Raw genomic sequence first — 25,549 nt, forward strand, 5'->3', positions numbered from 1 at the left:
CTGGTAGTAATAAGTGTCTAATATCATAGGAGGTTAATAAAAAGTGGTCTTACAGTACGAGGACTCCTCATTGTGTATCATCTGGTGGTCTGTCCCATGAAACCCGTGTTTTCCTAGCTCTTGTCTTTGCTCCAACATCAGCTCCTACGAATTTGAGCACCCAATCTTTGACTTGCTTCGCCTTCTGTAACTGCGGGTGCAGCTGACCGCGCTTGGAGAGCTCACGCGTCGAATAAAGCCCGGATCCATCCCTTCTCCATAACAGGCTAACCTTGGTCATGCCCCTGCGGAGACTCTGACCGTAAACTTTGTCCTTGAACACGTGAAGTGCCACGTTCTGCATGAGAACGACATCCTGACGCCGAAGGGCACTAATCTCAGCAGCTGCATCATTCTCCTCCGCAAGCCAAAAGGTCACAGCGAATCCTGTCTTTGTATCGTCCCCGAGGAGAATCTCCACTAAAGAGAGGCTGCGACCCCAGCGTGTTGTGACGGTTCGTGGCTGTGCGATGGATATGATGCCGGCAATAATGTTGAGGGTGACAGTTTGGGGATTGAGAGCCAGAATCCTCCTAGCCGGCGGTATATCTTCCAAATCAGAGAGATGAGAAGGAACAGTCTCTCTCATATCCAAGTGTCTTGTCGAAGAAGTCGTCATAAAAGACGTCTCTTCAAATGTCGTCTCCTCAAAACTGTCCAGCTGTGATGACGGAATCGAATTGTGCAAAGCTAGGGAATGGTCATAGAACTGCGACAGCACATTCTCCGGATCTTCGCCCTCAAAAGACTGAGACTGTTCCTTAAACGAGATTTCAGCCGTAGTGAAGAATTCGGATTGGTTGGCGAGGTTGATGCTGATATTATGGGTCTGACTGAACCCTGTGTGAAGCGGCTTTCTGTTGAGCGGAAGAGAACGCCATGGAGCAAGATTTGGAGACGATACTGGATCTGTTTCGTGAGGGGCCAGCCCGAGAAACTCAGCGAAGGAGTCGTCGATTTGTGTTATTGTACATGATTGTGTCGTGAGAGATGAAGCCGGTGGTGCGCCAGCGAAAAGGAGTAGTCGGGGTGCCATGGCATTGACCGCCTGCAGCTGAATTGGAATTCTATTTGAAGCTTCTCATGATATAGCCAGGAGAGACTGTGCTGCCCAGGGGTAGCAGTAGGGTGGGTTCTTGATGAGATAAGCAGAGATTCACGATGATGTTTTTGGTGTTGGCGGGTGATGCTAAAGAGAGATCGGCGGCGACCACTTCCCGGCCGCAGGTACCGAGGTATCCCCCCACCCCCACAACTCCGTGCGCCCCACAGACGTTACCGAGGCCAGCTCTTTATTCAACCTCGTTTCGTGTATCTTGACCTTATATAACATCATTATCTGTTCGTATCTTTACTCCAATACAACTGTACCTTACCTACTAGAACGTCTAAGGGTCTACGTCAGCTGAGGTTCAAAAGACTTGCCACAATGTCGTCCTTTCCGTTCACCATTCAAGAGCATACAATTGAAGCATCACATATTCGAGAATACGCCCGCGCTACAGCTCACTCTCAAGATGAGAAGCTGTATCTTCACGTGAAACAATATACACCCAAAGATAACCCGAACCCTCAAAAAGGTGACGTGACTATTATCGGAGGTCATGCCAATGGCTTTCCCAAGGTGCGCTCATCTCGGTGCTCATACAAATGCATTTACTGATCTGTATAGGAACTATACGAACCCCTGTGGGAGGAGTTCTACCACGAATCAAAACGCCGAGGTATCCGAATTCGAAGTATCTGGATAGCAGATACAGCCTGGCAAGGCAAAAGCGGTCTCATAAACCAAGGCGCACTTGGCAATGATCGTAAGGTTCTCCTTCTTTTATACCGTTTGGCAATGCTAACATCTTGTCAGCAAGCTGGCTCGACTATGCCCGTGATATACTTCACATGATAAACACATTCCGCCCTCCACCACCGATAATGGCAATGGGGCACTCCTTTGGTGCAAATGCTCTCACCAACGTTGCCCTTCTTCATCCTCGTGTCTTTACATCACTTGTGCTACTCGACCCCGTCATCTCTCACTTTGCCTCCACGCCTGGCGCTAGAAACGCTGGTCCTGCAGCAGCGAGTATGTATCGTCGTGAAGTCTGGCCATCGCGCGACGAGGCAGTAGCATCTTTCAGCCGCAGCCCTTTCTACAAGTCCTGGGATCCTCGTGTGCTACAGCGATGGATCGACTTTGGTATCAGGAACGTACCCGGTGAACAGAGCGTGACTTTGACCACGACAAAACATCAAGAGATCTTCACCTTCCTACGACCAAGTTGGCAGGCCTACGATGCTGAAGGCAAGGATGTGATCCACCCTGAACATACCCCCGATCTCGATGCCAGCCTCAACCGTCGCTGGTCTACATATCCCGTCTACCGTCCTGAGGGGCCCAATACCGTTGAACGACTTCCCAATGTCCGACCCAGCGTCCTCTACGTCTTCGGTGGAAAGAGTGATGTTTCCCCACCAGAACTCCAGGACGAGAAGATGGCGCTCACAGGAACAGGTGTTGGCGGCAGTGGTGGCCATGCCAAGGGTCGTGTCAAGAAGGTTGTCGGAGAGAAGAATGGCCATTTGGTTCCCATGGAAGATCCACGGTTGTGTGCGAGTGCCGCCGCTGATTGGATCAAGGCTGAGCTCGAGAGGTGGTGGGCAGATGAGCGCCAGTTTGAAGAGTGGGCAAAGAAATCCAAAGAAGAGAAGACGACCGTTTCGGAAGAGTTTCAAAAGCACATAGGCAAGCCTGCTCCTCGCCGGGCTAAATCCAGCCCAAAGGCAAAGATATAAAGATAAAGCGATCTTTCTTTGACTACATATCCATATAATGCACCAAGGCACAAAAGATAATGTATGTGCCCAACAAGATGATGTTTTAGTTTTGTGTTTAAGCAATTTGATATGCTGCGTATTATGTTTGACCTTCTTTCTTCTCGAGGAGTGGTATTGCCTATAAATTTCCTCGAGCTTCAAGCTGGACCATTGTTGAGCTATCCTGAAGCTTTTTCGTATACTCGTTGCAGAGCAGGTCTCATGCTGGCCCTTCCTAACATCCACTGTCAAACTTATTTTAGATACGCCTGACGCTCAGTTGAAGTCTGTTTGCTTTATTCATTACCCCTTGTCCCCTGCCCCCGGCGATAAGCTACGATTACACCTTTATCGGCTTTCATGCAGCTCTTAAAGATAAGATTTATCATATATTAACCCTACATAAACAAATAATTCAAGGTATCTGCTACCACTTTTGGAAGATATTCTATAAATGTTGGAATAACTCCTACTTCTATGCTCAGAGTAAAGGAGCCCGAACAGTCTTTTCCTACTCGGCCTCCCTATGGTTATCTTAGAACCCTGTTGAACAAACTCAGCATACTGATAACCTTATCCAACATCTCCGCGCGAATGAGCAAGTAGCTAAGCATGTATCGCAAATATGTTTTTGTCTGAACTGAGGGGGTCAAACGCAAACAAAAACCTAAAGTAAGAAAAGCTCTTGCATCGACGTAGTCTTCCTTTCCTTCCCCTCCCACTACTTCCTTACTTCCATCAACATCTACATCAGTGAAGCCATGACCGTTCCAGGCACCGAGTCGGAGCCCTCGCGGCCGATGACCTCGGAGGAGCTCAGGGCCGCGATCATTAAAGCCTGTTTCTTGTACAGCCAAGACGAAATTAGAGAGATCAAACCCCGAAAAGTCCGAGTGCTATGCGTATGCTTCGAGGCAGACAAGGACAGTCACCCCAACGTCGAAAGCACCAGTGAGCAAGTACGAGATGTCTTCAAAAACACTTATGGCTACGACACCGTCGGTCTCATGATCCGGGAAGAAGACAAAGCCCCCCAAACAACATTGACATCAGCTCTCAGAGGTCTATTCATCGGCATGGACGAAGACTGTGTGGCTATCCTGCACTACATTGGTCACGGAGGGCATGGCCAAAAATTCGTCTTCCCTTCATTAAGGCATGACAAGATCGATCCTTGGGAAGCCAACGTCTTGATTCTCTTCGACTGCTGTTGTGCCGTTGACATTGGCGGTTATATAGGCCATCGCAAAGAGTTGATCTACGCCTACGCTTCTGAGGAAAACGCATGTGGTGATGGTCTTGGTTGCGAACGCGGCTTTAGTAGAAATCTTGCACAGGAACTAAAGCATGCTCATGAATGTGGACATGTCTTATCTACGTCACAACTCTACAGTCGTCTGGCTACAAAGAATTTCACAATGAAGGAATCTTGGGAAACGGAACTGGATTCTCTGCCCCATTTCATTCGACACCCTCGAGATCACGGACCGTCCCTTCTACTGCAACCCATGCGGCATAGAAACAACATGAACCTGACCCCAGCCCCTTGCCAGACTTTGGGCGCCCAGGCAGCTGACGTCGTTTTGTCAGTTCAAATTGAGAATGGCGGGTGGCAAGCATTACACGCCGTTCAGTCTTGGGTCCAGAGACACCCATTGACTGAAGGCCGTGTCCGAGTCGACGAGCTGTACAAGAGAACGGACAAATGTATCCTCGTCGTCACCTTCCAGGTGTGGTATAACCTACCGGCCCATCCAGCCATGACTCTGACCGGTTTTGAGTTCAAGCGGACGACTGGTAGTCGAACTGGCTCTGAGACAAAACAAACAGCAAAGACGCCCGACTGCTGAAGAACGACTCCTCCTAGTTGGCCACCAGAACAGCAGCAATCTATTGCAGAATCGCATCGTCGTGACTCTGGAGTGAAATCTATAGAGCTGGAGCTGAAATGCCTAAGACGAGGGCAAAAGCTCAGACTAAATACCTCCCTTGTCGCAATATACCCTGGAACCTCGTTTTGTTCTACGAGGATTATCAAAATGAATAATATGCAATCTGGGTCACTCATATGCCTTCCATAAAAGGCTGTGGTATGATGTACCCTCGCTCATGGGAATTGAAATTTGCGGAAAGGAAAAAGGCTACAGAGCTTCAGTTGAAGGGTACCTACCACGAGGGAGGTTTCTCCAGACTCATTTTGAGGCGATCATGGCTCCCCCTGGCACTGGGAAGCTTTTTACACCTGGAGCAGGTCTTTTATTCAGAATGATTCCCTTACTAGCTCAGGATACACCACTCCATCACCAAAATGAAGGAACTACTTGTGAGCTTGAGATACACGATGGCGCCTGAAGAACGGTACGGGCACGGGAAATAGGGGGGCTCTAGTGCAAACGAACGTTAACGGTTTTCAAGAACGCAGTGATGCGCATTAATGAGAGATGATAGAGCTTGCTAGAATATAGTGAAATGCTCATACGAGCCCCGCCTGTGAAAAATAAGCTCTCAATAGATAGGTGGGTAGTATTATGGGTAGTTGAGCGAGGTAACTCACTCACAGATATGAGCATAGCGACTCTTACATCCACTGCCAAGTCGCACTTTTGGTTCTGTGATAAATACGCTCAACTCAAATTGATCCAGGCCAGAGAACCCTTGTAGCTTTTTGCCTGCCTTCAAATAATTCCGCTCAAGAGGCACTCTGCCATAGGTTATCACAGTGACAGGACAGTAGCCCATGAGCTTTCACTGATATTGATACTGAAGCTGCTAGCAAGATGGTCGATCGCCTGCCATAGAGAATGTCATTCGAGAATTTATTATGCGATCGTCTGGATTACTACAGGTTTCTATTTGCAAAGCATCTGCATCGAAGGTAACAATACATTCGCAGATATCTCCCCAAAGCCGACCCTGAGCTTCATCATCGAGGAAACTCCGTGGTACGAGATTATTCATAGGCCCCCTTGCTTCGTCACTTTGACTCCTCTTTTGGTAAGGATCAAGGTTGGTGTTACCGTCACAGGTTTTGATTTGCGATTGTGACTGAAGAATGATGTTGGAGACGCCGGGTCTCACTAATGAATGGACCAACCGCAGACAAACTGGCAGAACATCTGAAGCACAGAACTAGACTGGTGAAGGTCAAAAAGCTAAAGAGTTTAACCCTAAGGGATGAAAGAATTAGGTAAATTTAGGATAACTTAAGTAAATATAGGATAGTTTGAGGAAGTTTAGAATAAACTTAGGGGGGTTTTATGACTACTTTACCTCATTCTTTTAACCCCCCTAATTTACAGTCTCAGGCATTTTTGCTTCTGAAGGGCGGGGATTGGGAGGCTTTGATCACACGCCAGAATAGGGTTGTCGACCCTTGCCGAGGATGCTACAGAGCCTGTCGAAGATGAATATCTCGTCACTTTGATTCGTTCGAAAACGGCGGAACAAAACAAGTGCCTTGCCTTCCACGAGCAGCTTGAAAGTGCAAGGAGCGCTGTTTCGTTCGAGGAGAACATATAGGAGTCTCCACCCATGGATATGAAAGTCGCCCAAAAAAGATACAGGACGTGTAGTGTTTTCGTTCTGCATCACGACGGAACGCGGTGTGACCAAAGAGGGTATTGCGGCGAACTTCAAACCGTGCCTTAGAGAATATTGGCCAGATTGTGAATATTGCGGCAAAAATGTTCGAGATTTCTGGCAAGGGCTTAAAGACTTGAAGGCGAAGATAGGTCGTGAAAAATGTGGTGAGTGAGAGTTCACTAGGATATGAAGAAAGGAAATGCGAGCGCTTGAGAAGGCGACCAACCGAGGCAATGGTAGAGGGATTGATTGAGAAGAAAAGAAGAAAAGAAAAAGGTCGGCCCGGTCAGTCAGTGCTTGGTTTCAGTGGTACATTTTTTTGACAGCTGCCAGCATCTGCCACAGGATTTGCAAACTACTCACCTGTCTCCTTCCCATGGTTTCACCTGTCTTTCTGTTCCGTATTTTCCTTCCAACTTAGCCAACCTCGACCAAGGCAAAATTGTATCAGGAGTATACACAAAAACTCCCTGTGGGTAGAGGTATCTCTTTACCGATACGCTGCCAAGCTAACACCTGTGAGACTTTTGCAGTATTACCTCCCTTTTCTGCAATGTGTTTGGAAGATATGAAAAGCTAACCCTGCGCTTAGAAGTATTGGCCAAGGGTTTCCGAATTCAACCACGCTCAAAATGTCGGGTTCATCAACTAGCAATGCGTTCGCCGACTTCCATCTGGACTTCTCCACGCCTAAGCCATCCAGGGAGCAGCAGCGAATTGATACCTTCGCGCTTACTTCGAAGTTCACGTCGATGTCGGACTGCAGCCTCCGCATGATTGGAGTCGCCGCCCCGCGGAAATCCTAAGCCATCTAGAGAGGATGCTTTGTGCTGAAGAAGAGGACCAGATGATCATGATGTCCTCGAACGACGCTGGAAGCAATTCTCCAGGATTGTCCTTGAGAATGCCGTGACCTATGGCGGATACATCCGAGATCCTTTCCACGAGAACATCGATGCTCAGTGTGCTCATCTCGCCCCCTGACTTGCACTTTGCTTTGATTTTATGGGTGCCAACATTTCCAGAGCCAACGATGAAAGGGAAGAAGGAAACGAAACTTAGCAAGACATATCGGAAGCACCTCCGTTCATTTCATGAGGAGACTTTCTTTCAATCATGGGACTGAGTCGTAAAAGGTGATTATGTACCATATGGTGCCACGACGGAGCAGGTTTGTATTACTCAGACTCACGAATATGTTATCGGGGGTTTGTCAGTCAAGGATTTTGGGCAAAGTATTGAATGGGACTGGGCTGTAAGCGTAAAGGGAGACTCTCAGGGGAGACATCGCGAAACATCTGGAGACATACGCCTCCTTACCTGGGCCCTCCCGAGATTCTCTTGTGAAAAAAGGAAACTCGACAAAGATACGAAGCTGTTTCAATTCCTTCATGTGTTATATGAAGCCTCAAACCACGGTCTTGTACCATAACTCCAGTCCGAATGGCCATTCGAGGGGTAAACGAGGGGATCGGCTTGGTAAGATAGCATCGCCATAAGCCAGATTGTGCGGTACATTCGAAATACAAATCGGCATAGCAAAGTATTCAAGCTGCAGAAATATATCCTTCAGATCAATTGCGAAGCTTTCCACTTCCGATTTCTACGGGGTCAAAATGATAACGACAATTGTTTGACATGAAGTGATTCCATGGAGTTGCTTATAAATTCAGCTCCCATTCAGGATCATCAAGTTCACTACGGACACCGGCACTGTTGATGTCGATAACCCATTGTCTGATCTTGGAGAAACGTGCTCCGAGTAGCTGAAACTCGTACAATTCTAGCAACGGTAAGGTCGACCCAGGATCGAGCACACCATACAAGCCTTGCACATTCTGTCATCGGGATATGTTGGTGGTATGCTGGCGTTCGCGAAGACCCAGAGATTTCTAGTTCTTTCTGATGAGAAAGAAGAACAGAGTTTTCAGTGAACCATTTATCACAGATCAAATTCGTTCCTTTGGACTTTTATGTCTACTAAATAATTCACTCTTGAATCCTGACCCATTCATATTTGTCGGCACTATAGGTTATACAACTCATGGTAGATCAACTCCCGGTAATCAACTCCCATCCTTAAGCTAACCATACACCTGAGGAGCAAGAAAACTTCTGATCCATGGCACTAAGCGCCTTCGAAGACCTATGATGGAATAGAATTTGCCGTGCGGAGTCAGAGTTTACCAGCAGTCTGTCAGTGTTGGTGTTTGGTAGATACCTAATGTCATCACATCTGTCCTGCTCACAACTCATGAGAGTACGAGACACCATTCAAATGCCTGATACCTTATTTCAACCAAGCTTTTCGTAAGCCAATATCTATACACTAAGTATTAATGCCCCTCGACTTATCTGGGTCCTGTTAGTACCATATTTCCCGGCCTCCGAATCATGCCAGACGGGCCTGAATCCATAAAAGCATCACGGCACCAAAACGAGTACATTAGAAGTCCGGCGGGGATGCGTAACCTCTGTTTTCCCTCGTGGATGTTGTCATTGGATTATCAATTTGATGCCCAACTGGAGGAATTGCATTACTCCGGTGGGGAAGCGATTGGCTTACACGACATGGGGAACATCAACTGAGATACTTTTACTACATGGAGAGCAGCATGACAACGAGTAAGTCGTAACTTTTTGAAACTCATAATTCGTCTATTGCCTTTTCTCCTCACTCTCGATCTCAAGGCAGTATCATTCCACTGTCATCTGAAGGCCTGATATCACCATGTTCTTCAACGACAAGACTCGCCTCCGCTACAAATACGATGCAGAGGAACTCTGGATTGAACCATGGGGTCCAAACGCATTCCGTGTGAGGGCGACCAAAGCTGCTGTGATGCCATCGCAAGATTGGGCCCTTCAGAAGCTTGCAGAAGTGGCGCCAGACATCTCTATTTCTGACGAGTCTGCAACCATCAAGAATGGCAACATCAAAGCCCGCATTTCCCGCCAAGGCAAATTAATCATTGAGAAAGCGGATGGGAAGCTTCTGCTGGAAGAGTACTCTCGTCATAGACGAGATCTTCTCGATCCAAAGTGCAGTGCTCTGGAAGTTGAAGCTCGCGAGTTCAAGGGAATACTAGGAACAGACAACTATCACCTGACAATGCGCCTTGAGAGTGTGAGTCCAGATGAGAAGATCTTCGGAATGGGCCAGTATCAGCAGCCTTGGCTTGACCTGAAAGGACTCGATCTTGAGCTTGCACACCGCAACTCTCAAGCAAGCGTTCCCTTCGCCGTATCTTCACTTGGATATGGACTATTGTGGAATAATCCCGCAATAGGAAGGGCTGTGTTTGGCAAGAACATCATGAGCTTCGAAGCTTTCTCAACTCAAATTCTTGACTATTGGATTGTCGCTGGGGACACACCAGCTGAGATTGTTGAAGCATATGCGGACGCTACTGGCAAAGTTCCCATTATGCCTGAGTATGGGCTTGGATTTTGGCAGTGTAAGCTACGATACCAGACGCAGGAGGAGCTTCTTGAGGTGGCCAGGGAGTACAAGCGCCGAGAGATTCCGATTGATCTCATAGTCATCGATTTCTTCCATTGGCCCAAGCAGGGGGATTGGAAATTCGACTCAGATTACTGGCCTGATCCCGGTGAGCACTGACTGAACATGCTGAAGAAAACGACTGTTAACAACGATCAGATGCTATGGTGAAGGAGCTCACTGATCTTGGAATTGAGCTCATGGTTTCTATCTGGCCAACCGTTGACAAAACAGCTGAAAATTACCAGTACATGCTGGAGCATGGATACTTGATTCGAACTGATAGAGGTGTCCGAATCGGCCTTGACTTCCAGGGCCAGACGGTACATATCGACACCACAAACCCAGATGCAAGGAAATATATATGGGACACAGTCAAGAAGAATTATTACTCCAAAGGCATCAAAACATTCTGGCTTGACGAAGCAGAACCAGAATATGCAGCATATGACTTTGACAACTACCGATACTGGCTAGGCTCCAACGGGACAATTGGAAATATCTACCCCGTCAACTATGCCCAAGCCTTCTATGAAGGCCAAGAAGCAGCGGGTCAGAAGAACATTGTCAATCTCCTTCGCTGCGCTTGGGCCGGCAGCCAAAAGTACGGAGCTCTTGTATGGAGCGGAGATATTGCATCCTCATGGTCTAGTTTCCACAATCAGCTGTGCGCAGGTCTCAACATGGGTCTTTCAGGTATATCTTGGTGGACCACAGACATCGGCGGATTCCACGGCGGTGATCCCAACGACGAAGGTTTCAGGGAGCTCTTTGTGCGGTGGTTCCAATGGGGCGCATTCTGCCCAGTCATGAGACTCCATGGTGATCGCGAACCCCAGCAACCACAGCAAGGAACGACCGGCGGTGCAACGTGTCGCAGTGGAGCGCCTAACGAGGTCTGGTCCTATGGCCCTCAAGTTTATGATATCTGTGTCAAGTATATCAAGATCAGGGAGGAGCTTCGACCGTATACTCGAAAGCTTATGAAGGAAGCACATGAAAAGGGAACACCAGTTATGCGACCTCTATTCTATGAGTTCCCTGAAGATAAGAAGTGCTGGGACATTTCGACTCAGTACCTCTATGGTGACAAGTATCTGGTCTGTCCTGTACTAAAACCAGGTCAGACGAAGACAGAGGTTTATCTACCTAAGCTCTCCGATGGAGAGAAATGGTCTTCTTTCAACGGCGATGAGTCTTACGAATCCGGAAAAACGGTCACCGTCGACTGTCCCTTGACTCAAATGCCAGTCTTTGCTCGAGGAGCATAAGACTTTGGGACCGCTGGGCATTCATGGTACGTAGAGCACTCTGACAGAGTGGGTATCTCAAGATGACAAGAGAAGGTTGAGAAGAGAGTTATTAAAATACACGGGTTCCGCTTGCACGTTCGTTTTCTTGTGCCGTGGTGCCGTGTAACAGACTTGTCAAACCCTTAATATAGGAAGTTTCGACCCCCCATGCCTTGTTTTTGGCTCTCACATGTGATAACATCCTTATACCTTCTTTGAGAATCTTCGGTGGAGCATTGGAGCTGCAAATATTGCCAACTCTCTGCATGTAGCCAGACATCTTATGTCCTAGTCGTATGTAGACTTGCACCATTTCATCATCACAAGGACGATCTAGATGGATGAATGTCGGATCTGGCTCCTCCTCGTTCTCGACCTCATTATTTCCAACGGATCCTTGCGATTCACGATCTCCGGAAGCTGGCACTGATCTTGGTGCTGCATCACCTTGTTGTTGCTGAGACCCAGTCCTAGGGGTGTTGAACACGCTGTAAGCCCATATCGAGAGGGTAGCAAGGTAAACAGCATGGGGCTCTATGAAATCGTTACTACTATATCGACGGACATGCCACAACAAAGCGCCAGCGTGGATTATAGACAGCCGTGCCTTGTACTGGTCGATGTTGGCCCAACGTTGAATGTGATTGCAGGCTTCTGAGTATTCCATATTGTTCTGAATTCCATTATCGTTTTGTCGTAGGACTGCAGCTGCAGCGACCTTCTGAAAATGCTTCGTAGGCGTCAAGATATACAACCGGGAAAGGTGAAGGTGAAGAATCGTCGGGTGCTCCCTCCCACCAGCATTAGCCGCTTTGCCGTTCGCTTTCCAATGTAAGATATCAAAGGCGTCACAGGCACTGTTTCTCCACCTTGTGACAATTTCAAGAGTTGGTGGCCATGTTTCAGTCACAGAGACTGACTCCTTTCGTGGCTCAACGTGAGCAACTGGGATCCATCGGGACAAGGCCGTTCCATGCTGGTAGGCGGATTCTTTGGTCCTTGCACAAACTGCGTATATTAACACGATGTTTCCAAACTCTGTCAAGTTTGATGGTTGTCGCTTTTCCATATAAAGGAGATGAAGCGCCTCTAGTACCGTTACTATCCGAATATTCTAAAGTCAGTATAAGCCAGATGTCGGTCGGTTGGATCTCAGAATACAAACCTTGATACGCGTCTCTACTGTATATCTGTTCCACGGTTGGTTGATTCCATATTGATTCTCGGCACGGAAGTCTCGTTCTAAGCTCGTGTACTTGCAATACCTGGGGAAAGTTAAACTCGTGGGAAACGATCGTGTCAAGGATCTAGATATTCGTGAGACTGTGTTTCTAAAGATCAGGGCTCAACTTACCCAAATCATAAGTCCAGTGCGCAACTTTGATTGAGTTTGCATCCATGCCGTGATAGCTACATCGTCATTTTGAACTGGCGTGTGACCAGTTTGTGGCGGGGTCTGGGACAGTAGATCCATTGTCCTGCATTCTTCTATAAGAGCGAGCCTTTGATACAGAGCATATTCCATCTTGACTTCCTGCCCGCTATGAATTCTAGAGATCAAGTTCAGAATAGCTGCTTGAAGTGTCTGAAGGTCCATCCGGCCTCGTGATTGAAAGCTGCCTGGCACCCAAAAGCCGTTTGCACTACCGTTGTTTTCTTTGATTACGGAGTCAACCCTGTGGTTCAAGGCCTTTTCTAGAAGCTCTGACATAGCTGATGACCACAAACTTCCAGCATATCGGGCGCCGGTGGTTGCTACAGCTAGTAACAGGATCCAGTTATCTGAGACTTGCCAGACGGAGGAGTTTTTCTGCAGAAATGGATACGTCGGGTGAAAGTGTCGGTAATAAAGCAGCACAAAGCACCTGATATGTTCCAGAGGGGGAATCTGGACGTCTAAATCAAGTGATGAATCGATCCCGATCTCATTTTGAACCGCAGACGATAGTTGGGAGTAGAGAGCCTCTGGCACAAACGTATTTTCAGGAGATTCTCGCATACTCCCTACTAAGGAATTCAAAAAGTCGAAATCTGACCCATCTGCCTCGGGAAGGCGGGGGTCTTGTACAGGACGATTGCTCTGTGAACTGACTTGCTGGGGGAGTAGTTGACCACGGAATGGGGCTCTAGCTGCTGTTCCATCCACGTAGAGGGCTCCATCGGTTGATGTTGATGCATTGGAGTCTTGAACACTGCTCGTTTGTCCGTCGTAAGGGCTCTCCTCAACTGCAGGGTAGTCTGTTTGATCCGCTTCAATAGCTGGCGTTTCCATTGAACCATTCATGCTCATATTAACACCCATAGACTGCTCTGGGACCCAAGAAGAGACAGGGTTGCGTCCGATTAGTTCAGAAGGATATGTGTATGCCATCGATCCAAGGCCTTCGGGGATAATCGGCAATTGGTTCTCCCACAAAGGAGCAAACTGACTATCTGAGAGCCAATTGATATTGGGGACAGCCGTAGTGAAATCCGGTACTTCTGGAAAGCTTCCCATGTCGTCGATTGGGAACATTGGGTTCATTGGTTGCGGTGCAACGGCAATTGACTCGTCATTAGATGGCCAGGCTCCGTCTACTGGATCAACCGTGAAAGCGTTAGAACCATTCATGTTCCAGGAAACGTTGTTGGCATCATTGACTCCGCTATTGTTTGTAGCCAGCTCCGTTTCCACTGGCTCCGTTTCCAGTGGTTCCGTTTCCACTGGTATAGTTGCCAATGGCTCTGGTGCCTGAGTATCATTTTCGCCCTCCGCATCTTCATGCAAGCTTTGTGCGGGTAATGGTTCGGGAGACTGAAGATTCGAACCCTTCTTCTTCCTCCTCCTCCTCTTCTTCTCCTTCTGAGGCACCGGCACCGGCACCGGCTGAGGCTTTCGTCTCCTGGGCATAGGGTAGATGCATTCCAACTTTTTATCTTCACATCTTGTGCATCGCGGGTCTCTTGAGCAACGGCTGCGGCTAGCAGCACATTCTTTGCACGCTCTTATCGTCACTATCTCGCGCGCGGTTAAGGTTGTTGTGTGTGTATGTGTGTGTTCGTGTCGCTGAAGAACATCTAGTCGCGAGAAGGACTTATTGCATTTCGTACAAGAAAATGGTTTCTCATGGGTATGGGATCTCATATGGCGTAGTAGATGTTCCTGGCGCGAAAACATGCGCCTACAGGAGTGACACTGAAACGGTGTTTGCTCGTCATCGCTGTCCACCTGTCTATACTCGTCATCGCTGTCCATCTTTCTATACACTCACGACGCTTCGATGACTATCAGCCGTGAATCATTTTCTCATGACGGATGTCGTTCGATAGTTGTGAGCTTCAAGTTGCAGTGCGGAGTAAGACGAATGCAGGTGGCGGGATGGATCTTTCTTGTTCCGCATTGATGACTTTCCGTTTTCTTCAAGATGCATTATCAACGAATGGGCAGATTGGAAAGAGCCGGCTCCCTATAGTAACATCCATATATTCTGACCTTATCTTGGCCCGACATGTGATGGATGATGTGGCCATAGGTAAGGTACTTTAATGTTGGCCTTGCCGGTCTCATTCAATTGACTCCGATGCATCAACGGCGAGCGTATCCGATCTCGTTTCTTTTGCTTTACTATCACCAATCACAACTCAATGATTCTATTCGACATTCACCCAACGAAACAAAGATCTTACAGAGAACACGTTTGATCACAATTCACGGATCAAAGTCCCCGATAGGCACATTTTTCCTCATGCGCGTAATCCGGGATCAACCCGGACATGCAGGCTGAGTGAGGCCCTCATCAACGTTACAGTAATGCAATCCGGCATTTAGCCAAATACGAGGCTGAATGTCGTTAAAGTTTCAGTGACTTTGACAGAAGTGTCTCCCCTCCCCCACCGGACTTTCAGTTGATTCAGTGCTCCGGTGGGGATCAAAACACCATGAGATCTGTGAATACATGCCCCCACAGGAACCCCATATTCTTCAACGCGAACTAGGGCAATAAGCTTTTGACTATCCTTGGCAGAATATCCCCAGATTCTTCCCCACAAACCCCGGGTGATCACCAAGAAACGAGCACTTTCATAGAGAATATGGGACGAAGCGCCTGGGGTTTGTCAGGCGACCAATGTCTGTGGTCTCTTGTGCTTCCCTATAAATGAAGCTCATGCCGCCGATCCTGGTTCATCTCGACAGTCAGTCGATGTTGTCTTATCCTGGTCACAGGTACATCTAGGCCTTCATTGGATACCTTCCTGCATCATGGCTGCTCTCACAGACGACAAGGTCGCTAGGGTTAGCGAAGATGACCATGCCCCAAACTACGACACGGTCAAAGACACATCCATCGCGAAGCAGGCTGCAGAGGAGGAACACAACCTCACATTACTGCAGGCCATTCGGAAATATCCCAAGGCTGTCATGTGGTCGGTCCTTCTCTCTACCTCGATCATCATGGAGGGTTATGATATCGTTCTTATCTCATCCTTCTTCGCCCAACCATCCTTTCGAGAGCACTATGGAAGCTACCAGCCCAAAACCGACTCCTGGCAAATCACAGCTTCCTGGCAGAATGCACTTTCGAATTCCGTGAGCGTTGGGACTATTATTGGCGCGTTTGCCAATGGTTATTTCACATATAAGTTCGGCTACCGCAAAGTACTTCTTACTTCCTTGGTTGCCATATGTGGCTGCATCTTTATCTCCTTCTTCTCACCGAGTCTGCCGGTTCTTCTTGTTGGCCAGTTCCTTTGCGGCATCCCATGGGGCATTTTTGCCACTATGGCTCCTGCATATGCATCAGAGGTCTGCCCCATGGCATTAAGAGGATATTTGACCGTCTATGTCAACCTCTGTTGGGCCCTAGGACAGCTTATTTCGGCTGGAGTACAAGCAGGCTTCTCTAATACGACCGGGCATTGGTCCTACCGAATCCCCTTCGCAATCCAATGGGCATGGCCTGTCCCTTTATTCATCGTCCTTTTCTTCGCCCCCGAATCCCCTTGGTTCTTTGTAAGGATTGGTGACTATGAAAATGCTGAGAAGTCAATTACCCGCCTAAGTTCCTCAACAAGTCCTGGCCATGCGAAACAGGCTCTTGCCATGATGATCCATACCAACGAGATCGAAAAGTCCATCGACCAAGGTACTTCATATCTGGATTGTTTCCGCGGGGTTGACCGACGCAGAACCGAGATTGCCTGCATGGCCTTTGCTGCCCAGCCTTTCTGTGGATCTTCCATGGGTGGTACCCCGACTTTCTTCTTCGTGCAGGCTGGTTTGCCTGAGTCGATTTCTTTCCGAATGTCTGTTGGTGGTCTTGGGATTGCGTCTGTGGGCACAATCATTTCTTGGTGGTTGCTCCCCCTTGGAAGGCGTACACTGTATCTTTGGGGGCTTGGCTTGCTCACGGCTGTGTTGATGATTGTTGGATTCATCAGCGTTGGTGCTGGAGACTCTCAGGCAGGAAACTACGCGCAAGCCAGTATGATGCTCATTTGGTTAGGGGTGTATTACATGACTGTTGGCCCTGTTTGCTACGCAATCATCTCGGAAGTTTCTTCCACCAGACTGAGAAACAAATCTGTCTGTGTCAGCCGAATCGCCTATTATATCGCTCAGATCATCTGCAATGTTGTCAATCCTTATATGCTCAATCCAACGGCAGGAAACTGGCGAGGCAAAACTGGCTTTTTCTGGGGAGGTTGCTCTTTTGTCTTCTTTATTTGGACGTTTTTCCGACTTCCTGAAACGAAGAACAAGACATTTGAAGAGCTTGATCTTTTGTTTGCTAATAATGTGGCAACCCGCGAGTTTGCCAGGTACAAGGTGGATGCGTATGCTGAGGATGAGAACGTCTTGACCGTGCAAAATACCAATCGCTATTGATCAGCACAATGCCGGAACTTCTGATTTGTCTGACATTTTCAGACAGAGAGGGCTGATCTGAAAGGGGTCTTGAAGGGAAATGCTTTGCTTCAGATCCAAGCAGTTGGGATTTCAGTTTCATTAATAGCTCCCCAGTAGGCAGCTAGTCGAAATTTATTTGGGAGAATGCTTGTTCTGTCTTACACCTCGAAACTGTGAGATATCACAGCTCTATGAACCAGACTATGGTTGAGCCATCTATGCTTGCGAGGAAGGTGATACAAGTGATGAGAACAAACAGAGCAATCGCCAACAGAAAAAGCTTACTAACATAGTGGAATCTCGAAAACATCTTGCGACGTTTGCCAGCTGTTTGCAAATGTGTTGCTTATCAGCCTTTGCCATCCAAATGTCACTAGCTGAAGATTCTGGTAACTTCTTCACTAGCTTATCTGTCTCCTGTCTTTGTTGTCCTTTACTATATATATCCCTTCCCTGTTCATGGTTTTTACATCTTCTTCTTGTCATTTTATATCTCACCATCATTACCACTTGGAATGCAGGCGCCAAAGAGCCGAGATCTCTGGGCTTACAATGCCTACCTTATATTATTCAACTTCTAGCTATATGCTCTTTGATGCCAGGGGAAACGCCCACCGCCGAGAATCTCCATAGAGCATGGGAGCGATGTGAAGATGCCGAAACACCTTCCTGTGCTCTGAAGGTAAGGCCTCCCCAAGATGGATCAAGTTAACGAAGGCTGATGTATAGAAAAGTCCCACACGATCTCTCAGGGCATGCTGACGGCAAGTGAAAGACCAGCATTGTTCAGGTCTACAACAAAGAAGCTCTCGGCCCTAGAAGCGTCCAGCAGTATAAGTATATACATAACGGCCATTGCCGAGCTCCATGCGAGCTACACATTTCCTTGAGTATATATTATAACGTATTGCCGAGAGCGTGCGTAGGAACGACCTACAAAACACAACATGGCGGTTGAAGCAACTAGCGACACACTGAGACGATCAGAAGATGGGTTCAGTAGTGAAATTCCTCCGCAGCTTCCCTATGAAGGCCCGGTCAAATGATCAATCTGGGGTTTTCATGTCATAGACAGAAATCATGTTAACAACGTGGAGTCGACCCAACCCACTGAACCTCCTTGCATCCATCACACATATTTTGGTCTGAGAACCCCAGGATTCCCGACGATCTCGAGTTATCAAGGATAGCTTATAGAATCAGCCGCCATCAAACAGCTTTATGGGAACATCATGCGCACAAGCATCAACATATACAACACGAGAAGACCATATATATATAGTAAGCTAGAGTAAGTCCCTCCTTAAACTCCCAGCAAGTTTCTTGATTATAATGTAGCTAATATTGTATACATAGATGAGTTTGGCTTCCTGTCTGCATGAACCTGGCGACAAGGAGTGCGCTATTGTGTTCAGGCTCAGATGGGGTACCAAGAACATTTGCGTATTCCAAAGCGAAACTACACTTCAAAAACCTTCAGCAACGAATCAAAGCCGTCTGTCGCGGTGTCCTGCTTGAAGCCCTCAGCCAGCCGCAAATCATCGAGAACATTCAAGCGAGTCCAAAGTTCCATATCAACTCAAGGTAAATTCACTCATTGTGCATGCGACGGCTGTGCGCCGAGATGTATATTAGTTGCACAGATATTTCGCCAACATATCGCGTCGATCTCGTCCCAGCTTCGATGCCTGCTGGAGATGGTCTCCCCTCTAAATACTTATGGGGCTGCAGAGCCAACGACCTCGACTTCTCCCTCTTCCTCCTAAACTATATACGCACGCTTGGCCTAGTGAATTATCACCATGATCCTAACTCGAGGTCCAGCAAAAGGATGAAGCTTGGGAAACCCAATTGGCCTTTGTTCGAAACAATCGTAGTCTCACTGGCACTCTTTCGGGTATCATAAACGCCAACTATTGGTAGTCCGAGGCAAACGTGCCTGCAGGAGTCTTGCTATATTTCGCAGGAGAGTTACTTACTGAGAAAGGCATATATATCAGCCCGTAAGCCCCTATTTCGACTTTATATATATCGGCCAACAGCCTAATACAGATTTGGCACCGAGCACGGGCCCAAATGTTGGCAGATGGTGTACCTTTGTAGCTTTGTCTTGCTGGCGGGCTCGGACATGTGAGAAAAGTGTTTCATGACTCAACCAGCGTTGATTGTTCGATATTTCGAGGTCGTGCCAATGTCGATGATACCAACAAGGTGACACGCTCGTCACCCTTGAGAAGCGACAAAAACGGAGTCACCGGATATATTCGCGACGAAGGCTTGGAGACATGTGTCCCTTTCGAAAGGCGATTCGAGCAGGCCAGGGAGAACGGCGAGCTTTACCGAGTAGCAGCCCATGGGGTGTAGACTTGAGTAAGATAAGCACATGTCTCAACACGCTAACGCCTACTTGGAGAGGCAATGAGGAGCATCTGACAGAACTCGACGGCGAGGGCGATCTCAAGAGAGTAGCCGAGCCACCAGCTAAGCGGGCAAAGCAACAAGCCGCACTGGACGAAGTCTGCCCCGGCCAATGCTACCTGAGAGCACCAAACTGGAGATTATAAACCTGATCACATCTCCCAACCATCGGTCTACAGAACGGAACGACTTGTATTCTTCCCATCAGCAAACAGACGTGACATTTGGCGCACTATCAATACTGCTCGAAGAACCAAGGCCACCATCAAGGAAGTACCAGACGAGTGTCGAAAAGCCGAAGACTTCTCTCAGGTGGCGACGATGCCTTCAAGGGTGATGAAAGCCCTGATAGGTTATGGTGAGAGCTTCTGGTTACTGGAATGCTACACGGGCAGAGATCAAGGAGGTCGACCAGGTTGATTGGGAATCTATCCTGCATATGCTCAAACAGCGATTCGGCGACACGTTGAATGCAAGTCCCGGTGGTGTTGCTTTAGCTTTCGCGTTGACTATACTCGAAAACGTTGCGAGATTGAATCTAATCACGAGTCAACGGGAAGAGTGTTCGCCCAGCTTGTTGCTATAATGGAAGGGCTTTCTCGTGAGAGACAATGAACGAACAAGATGATAGCGACACGCAACTTTGTACCTCAGGCAGCTGCTGACAGCTGCCAGTACACTTTCTTAGCATCCCAGCCCTTATTTACCTATCCACCAAATCCGATTTTGTTTCTCTAGAACTTCCCCTTGCCTTCTTTTTCTTCTCAATATCTTATCCTTTGCAAGTCACGCTGCTTCTACTCTTCTAGTGTCCACGGCGAGAGGTTACCCCCCGTTGCTCAGGTTTTATGTCTAGCCAGCGGCCAGTCACCAATTTCATCATAATTCTCATATTCTTTCCTGTGCTCTGTTGTTCGACAGCGCTCTTCCGACCATAGTATTCAACAATATGCAGGATCTTCTGCTCCGTTTGCCGGCGCGAGCCATGGCAAACGCTCTCGAAAGAGAGGATCTCGAAAGCATCACCCGCTTAGACTCCATTCTGAGACACAGGTATGGAAACGAATACTTCCAAACAGTTCGCGTACGCGGCACGCAGTCCCAAGTCGCCGAGAGATTAGGGAACCATCCTCGATCAGCAGGAATCTGGTATGCTCCAAAGTATAACTAAAACAAGATTTACAACATTCTGACGCGTGCAGGTTTCTCGAAATCTATGTCGAGGGCACATGTTATTCCCTCTCATATCGACCGACGTTGTTCGAGTTGGACGCACGCCAGACAGGTCCACGGATCCTTGATCCCCGCACGGCCCGCGACCATCGAGAGCACTCTGAAAATGCCCGCTGCCTGCAACGAATTGCACAAGCTCTGAAACAGCTCATGGAGCTTGTCGGCGTATCCATCGAGTTCAAGTCTTGCGAAAATCATGAAGTGGATTTTGCACACCTGGCTCAGCTCTTGAAGCAGGACATGGTACAGACAAATCTCCGCGATGTTCGTCTCGTCGATGGCGGCGGGAGTCTCTTGGCCCGCAAGAAGCTTCTCCTAGCCCTCATGAAGATGTGTGGCCCCTCTCAAGCTCGATGCGTTGACTTTGATCACCATCCTGAAATCGTCAACTTCTTCCACTCTCTCGGAAACACCCAGAAGCAGGTATCAGCCCTGTGTGTTGGAAGTGAAGGGCACCAATCTGTCGATGGTCATGTCATCTCTAGACTTGAAGTGTTCGACATTTGTCGCCTCGGGTTTCGGTTCCTGCAGTAATTGGTTCTGATCGACTGAATCGAGAGTGACCACGTTCTTCAGAATGTAAACCCTAGCAATCAAGGCGGGCTGTATCACCTTGTAAGTCCTCTAACCACTGAATGGATCTTCTAAATTGCTAAGGATGATACTAACAACTGTCATCTTCCAGTACGCTGTCACACTGGAGCGTGCAGTTTCGTGGAGGTCGACGACCACTATGAACCCCCTGTTGCCGAGGAGGGTAATGCTCTACACAGACTTGCGCTGATGATTGAGCTTAAGCTGTGTCCTCTGAGATACTTTGCGTTCTCTATCACATCGGGCTTCAACCGCGAATGCGTTTACCGAGATAAAGAGTACGAAAACATCAATGAGATCTTTCCCAACGATCTGGGAGCAACTCAGTCTGATTTCATCAAGTCTCTGGTCATCGACATGATGGTCTATCTTCCCAAGCTAAAGGAGATGTGCATTCTTCCCTACGGAGCGCACTTCTACCGAGGCCAGCGAATGCTGGGCGCTGGTCCCATCGACGTTGGGGAACTTGAATGCCTTGTGTTGCTCCGCAGCAGATTCCCCCAGTCACTCGAGCTCCAGCTCATTCTCTCATGGGGAGACCGGCATCTTCCTCAGCTCAGCGTCGACGAGGGGTATTTTGGCGGCTCCGAGTATAATTCTCTGTACAACCTTGCACTCTTGATTGAATCTGAGCTGCGTCAATCACGATATTTAACCTTCTCTGTCACAATGATTTTACTGATGACCGCTTTTCTCTTGGACTTTGATACGGCGAGAGATGGGGAAAAACTCAAGACTTTCATCCTAAGTGGCAAAAGTATTTACATAAGTTTAGGATATTTTAGGATATCTTATGATGATTTGGGATAAACTTAGTAGAATATTTGGCTATTTTATTTTCGCCACCTGATTTAGAGCCCTAAGTGTTCTCACCCCCTGAGGAACCTCACTTCCAGGCATAGGCTCAATTGACCATGGTAAATGCAAGGGCGAGATAATATCTTAGATGACTCACAAACAAGGTGAGCCTCTGGCAGACTTGTTTGAGGAGATGCCAACTACAAGTACAATTCATTCACTCTACAACAAGAGTCTAACATCTACTGCCTGCAGAAGTCCTTCCGTGAAAGGCGGAGGATCATTATGTATGATCCGACCGAACGTCCGTGTCACCTTGTTGTCCATCAATTCCAGTGAACCGCTTCAATAACGATCTTGAGACATCAGGGAACGGATTTAGACAACGAAAAGACTCCTCACCAAGATTGATATATGAGTCTCGCTGCCAGACCGACATAGGGGCCTGGGTCCTTTTAGAAGCTTTGAGCTTGTTACTCTCGACGTGTTAATTGTCATGCTACAGTATGATCCTTTGGAGGGGAATAGACTGAGGTAGTGGTCTGTACGTAAACACGTTCAATGGAAGTGTTCAACAAATGCACGTGAGATCTCATCCAACTAATACCGGCAATTAGATGATATTGTTGGCCCCCTTTCCTTATACTTCATGGTTTATCACGAACCTCATTAATAATTATACGGGGCAGCAGTCCTTCGTCCAGGAGATTCGAGAAGGCAAGAGGCACTCTTCGGTGCTGTTGTGGATTTGATGCCCCCTGATGTATCTCGAAGATGATGAAAGTCATGGAAGAAACATGTTTCTAAAAAGGACGTTGAGAGTATATCACATCCAGCTTCTGTTCCAGAGTGTCATAGTCATGGTCAGTAGGCATAAGAAGAATAAAGCCTTTAAGTCTATAGCTTGAAGGTGTGAAGGGAGGAGATGCATCAGCCAGCCTGGGTCAGTTTCATCGAGGTCTTGTAAGGTCGATGGCCATTAATATTGTAATGCAGAAATGGTTCATGTAACAAAAGTGCCTAGGTTTTCACTGAATCACAGTACCCCAAGGGCCCTAAGGCAGATAGTTGTCTGTATCGACACGGGCAACTCAGTCGGCCCCGCCTATCAATTTCCCACAACATCGCTTCCGCCAGCAGAGTAAGTATCTCCAAAACTTCTGATATCTTCATTTCCTGACTTATCTGTCTTAGTATTGCCGCCCAGTCTTTTCCATAAGTCTGTCCATATTCATTATCGGACAATTCGAATTAGCCAGGGTATGGGGGTTCTTATGCTTTGGTGCTTGATGATTGAGGACACTGTGATGATCTGGGACAAAGGGGGTTTTACATCATGATATGACATTGAAACACAGGTTTTCGTCCCAGAACAATAAATCCACGATCTAATGTTCTCTGTCCTCTTCATTTGTGATGTCGTGATGTAGAGTGAGAGTATTGTCTGTGCTTAGTGAGAGTATGATGCATGGCATCAATCCCGCACGACGATACAAGCCGGTCCTCCCCCACAAGATGGAAGATAAATTCTATAACGCTGTCTTCGATGGATGGAACTGGCTTACAGATGCTTCATCTTTACTGCTTCCTTCCAAAAAGGTTGTCAAAGAAGTTAATGCCTGCTTTGGTACCTGGGACAAAAACTGGACCCGTAAGCCCTTAAAGGGAACTGCCGCCGGCCAGATCCAACCTAGATTGTCTGTGATTCTCTTAAGCCTTAGTGAATCGAAGTACGACAGCCCATTGGACTCACTGAGCCTCAAGTCACGGACAGTTCCACTGAGATACATATGAGTGATCTTGGTAAGTGCTCTTGGGCAGCTACAGTGCGGATAACGCTACGGGCGACGCTGCAGACAATGCCACGAACAGATTATACCAAGGTTAATATGGGAACTTCACGAATGGACTCTATCGTTTGAGGTTTGGCCTTCTTAATTATGCGAAGTGTTACTTTTTACTAACCGCAAGAAGGACAGGCCCGTTTCCGATGAACAAATTGTTTCTCCCCTTTGCCTTTGCTCCAGGATTATTGGGTTGAGCGTGATGCGACTGTCGGTCATTATACCACTTGTCCCAGCGGTCGTTGGACACACCAGTCTGCGTTATCTAACTTCCTTGTTGGGTCTGCCATCTTCACAGTCGCATTCCCCTCGCTGCTCTTTACGGTCGTAGTGTTTAGTAGTTACCACCAGACAGTCTGCTGACGGTGCTTTCGAAGCGATCAATGGCCTTCTGCTGCTTCGAGACCGTGTCAGTCAACTTCGTGATCAAAGTACTAGAGTGTGGCTTGCCGTCGTCCGAGCCGTGCTTGTAGGTCAAGCTCTTATCGAGCTCATCTCCGCGCCGGGTGAGGACGGCGTTGACGATGCCCTTGCACTCTCGCCGGAGTGTCTTGACACCATACACACCGACCAAGATGAACCACCGTTCGTAGGTTATGTTCATCCACTTAGGCTCGTTGTTGGCTGCATCAAATATTTCCATGCTGATCTGGTGCTTGATAGCCCGTTGATGGGAGCCATTTGTGTGCTGGAACGCACCGTCGATAAGTAGACGACGCAGCTCATCGCTGACCTTTGATGGCATGTCTGGGCCATGCTCGTTGAATAGACGAGTGAGTCTGACTGCACTCTGGTAGTCCATTTGGTTTGCTTCACTGCCCCTGGGTAGGTCCTGAACGGCCAGTCGAACCACCTGGACAGAACGCGCCCAGGAGGGTAGAAGTCCGTTGACAACGTCTGCGTACCATCCTATTTAATGAGATATCAGTTGAATTAACTCTTTGAAAGAATCATCAGGGATTCTCACTCGAAATCCTTGCTTGGTTTCTTTCTCCGTTGGTCGGATATTTCCCCGCGAGTGGTGCACCATAAACTCTTTCGTAGTGTTGTCGGAGGGAATTTTCGACTTTTCTATCACTCTAGTCTTATTAGCCTTGGATCAAATACCTTGGTGCAAGGGGACAACTTACACCCTCGCAAAGAACTCCGCTGATGTCCTCGCGCCATCGGCAATAGATCTCTCCGGGGACGAGGTGTAGGGATCCATCCTGTGTTGATTAGTTTCGTTCTGAGAACGGATACGCGAAAGTGACCACAAACCTGGTAGTCAAGTGGCGGTAGTTTATCATCAGGGCGACCATTTCTAGAGGCGTAGCGTTTGTAATCTTCGCTGTCTTTGAAGTCCATCGCGAAATGTTGATGCTGCTCAAGCTATGAAACCTGGTGGTGAGGTGAAACTATGAAGTAGTGAGATGGTTGAGGAAGAAGGGAGTAAGGTATAGAGAACTGAAAAGATGAGCTTTGTTTTCAATCGCGATAGACTATCACATAAGGGGGCCGAACATTGCCAGCTGGGGATGCAGGAGTCTTCAAGTTGTGCAGTGTCAGG

At 47.9% G+C, this 25,549-nt stretch overlaps 10 protein-coding genes across 10 annotated transcripts; 7 read left to right on the forward strand and 3 right to left on the reverse strand.

The window, feature by feature from the left end:
- Positions 1-67: 67 nt before the first annotated feature.
- BKA55DRAFT_535327 (uncharacterized protein) lies at positions 68-1,075 on the reverse strand (the record flags this gene model as incomplete). The annotated part of the gene is made up of 1 exon (XM_046189693.1): positions 68-1,075. One exon carries the CDS (start codon positions 1,073-1,075, stop codon positions 68-70), a length of 1,008 nt encoding a protein of 335 aa, XP_046054132.1.
- Positions 1,076-1,468: 393 nt separating this feature from the next.
- BKA55DRAFT_590700 (Alpha/beta hydrolase family-domain-containing protein) lies at positions 1,469-2,829 on the forward strand (the record flags this gene model as incomplete). Its single annotated transcript, XM_046195130.1, has 3 exons — positions 1,469-1,663; positions 1,712-1,850; positions 1,901-2,829. The coding sequence occupies 3 exons, from the start codon at positions 1,469-1,471 to the stop codon at positions 2,827-2,829; spliced, it is 1,263 nt and encodes a 420-aa protein (XP_046054133.1).
- Positions 2,830-3,611: 782 nt separating this feature from the next.
- On the forward strand, positions 3,612-4,700 carry BKA55DRAFT_535329 (uncharacterized protein; the record flags this gene model as incomplete). The annotated part of the gene is made up of 1 exon (XM_046189694.1): positions 3,612-4,700. The coding sequence occupies one exon, from the start codon at positions 3,612-3,614 to the stop codon at positions 4,698-4,700; it is 1,089 nt and encodes a 362-aa protein (XP_046054134.1).
- A 4,463-nt stretch (positions 4,701-9,163) lies between these two features.
- On the forward strand, positions 9,164-11,205 carry BKA55DRAFT_502580 (glycosyl hydrolases family 31-domain-containing protein; the record flags this gene model as incomplete). The annotated part of the gene is made up of 2 exons (XM_046186933.1): positions 9,164-10,043; positions 10,094-11,205. The coding sequence occupies 2 exons, from the start codon at positions 9,164-9,166 to the stop codon at positions 11,203-11,205; spliced, it is 1,992 nt and encodes a 663-aa protein (XP_046054135.1).
- A 45-nt stretch (positions 11,206-11,250) lies between these two features.
- BKA55DRAFT_250621 (uncharacterized protein) lies at positions 11,251-14,623 on the reverse strand. Its single transcript, XM_046185356.1, has 3 exons — positions 12,581-14,623; positions 12,392-12,533; positions 11,251-12,327 (listed from the first exon to the last, which is right to left on the reverse strand). Exons 1-3 carry the CDS (start codon positions 14,459-14,461, stop codon positions 11,297-11,299), a joined length of 3,054 nt encoding a protein of 1,017 aa, XP_046054136.1. The 5' UTR covers positions 14,462-14,623; the 3' UTR covers positions 11,251-11,296.
- An 843-nt stretch (positions 14,624-15,466) lies between these two features.
- On the forward strand, positions 15,467-17,092 carry BKA55DRAFT_685867 (general substrate transporter; the record flags this gene model as incomplete). Its single annotated transcript, XM_046198859.1, has 1 exon — positions 15,467-17,092. One exon carries the CDS (start codon positions 15,467-15,469, stop codon positions 17,090-17,092), a length of 1,626 nt encoding a protein of 541 aa, XP_046054137.1.
- Positions 17,093-17,344: 252 nt separating this feature from the next.
- BKA55DRAFT_558922 (uncharacterized protein) lies at positions 17,345-18,201 on the forward strand. Its single transcript, XM_046191890.1, has 2 exons — positions 17,345-17,795; positions 17,848-18,201. The coding sequence occupies exons 1-2, from the start codon at positions 17,451-17,453 to the stop codon at positions 18,001-18,003; spliced, it is 501 nt and encodes a 166-aa protein (XP_046054138.1). The 5' UTR covers positions 17,345-17,450; the 3' UTR covers positions 18,004-18,201.
- A 2,315-nt stretch (positions 18,202-20,516) lies between these two features.
- BKA55DRAFT_535333 (uncharacterized protein) lies at positions 20,517-21,298 on the forward strand (the record flags this gene model as incomplete). The annotated part of the gene is made up of 2 exons (XM_046189695.1): positions 20,517-20,680; positions 20,734-21,298. The coding sequence occupies 2 exons, from the start codon at positions 20,517-20,519 to the stop codon at positions 21,296-21,298; spliced, it is 729 nt and encodes a 242-aa protein (XP_046054139.1).
- An 88-nt stretch (positions 21,299-21,386) lies between these two features.
- On the forward strand, positions 21,387-22,405 carry BKA55DRAFT_250667 (uncharacterized protein). Its single transcript, XM_046185357.1, has one exon. The coding sequence runs from the start codon at positions 21,548-21,550 to the stop codon at positions 22,166-22,168; it is 621 nt and encodes a 206-aa protein (XP_046054140.1). The 5' UTR covers positions 21,387-21,547; the 3' UTR covers positions 22,169-22,405.
- Positions 22,406-24,334: 1,929 nt separating this feature from the next.
- On the reverse strand, positions 24,335-25,347 carry BKA55DRAFT_685869 (uncharacterized protein; the record flags this gene model as incomplete). The annotated part of the gene is made up of 4 exons (XM_046198860.1): positions 24,335-24,909; positions 24,968-25,079; positions 25,131-25,208; positions 25,261-25,347. 4 exons carry the CDS (start codon positions 25,345-25,347, stop codon positions 24,335-24,337), a joined length of 852 nt encoding a protein of 283 aa, XP_046054141.1.
- Between the last annotated feature and the right edge of the window lie 202 nt (positions 25,348-25,549).

This window comes from Fusarium redolens, assembly GCF_020744475.1.
Source record: "Fusarium redolens strain MPI-CAGE-AT-0023 chromosome Unknown BKA55scaffold_3, whole genome shotgun sequence".
Lineage (NCBI taxonomy): Eukaryota > Fungi > Ascomycota > Sordariomycetes > Hypocreales > Nectriaceae > Fusarium > Fusarium redolens.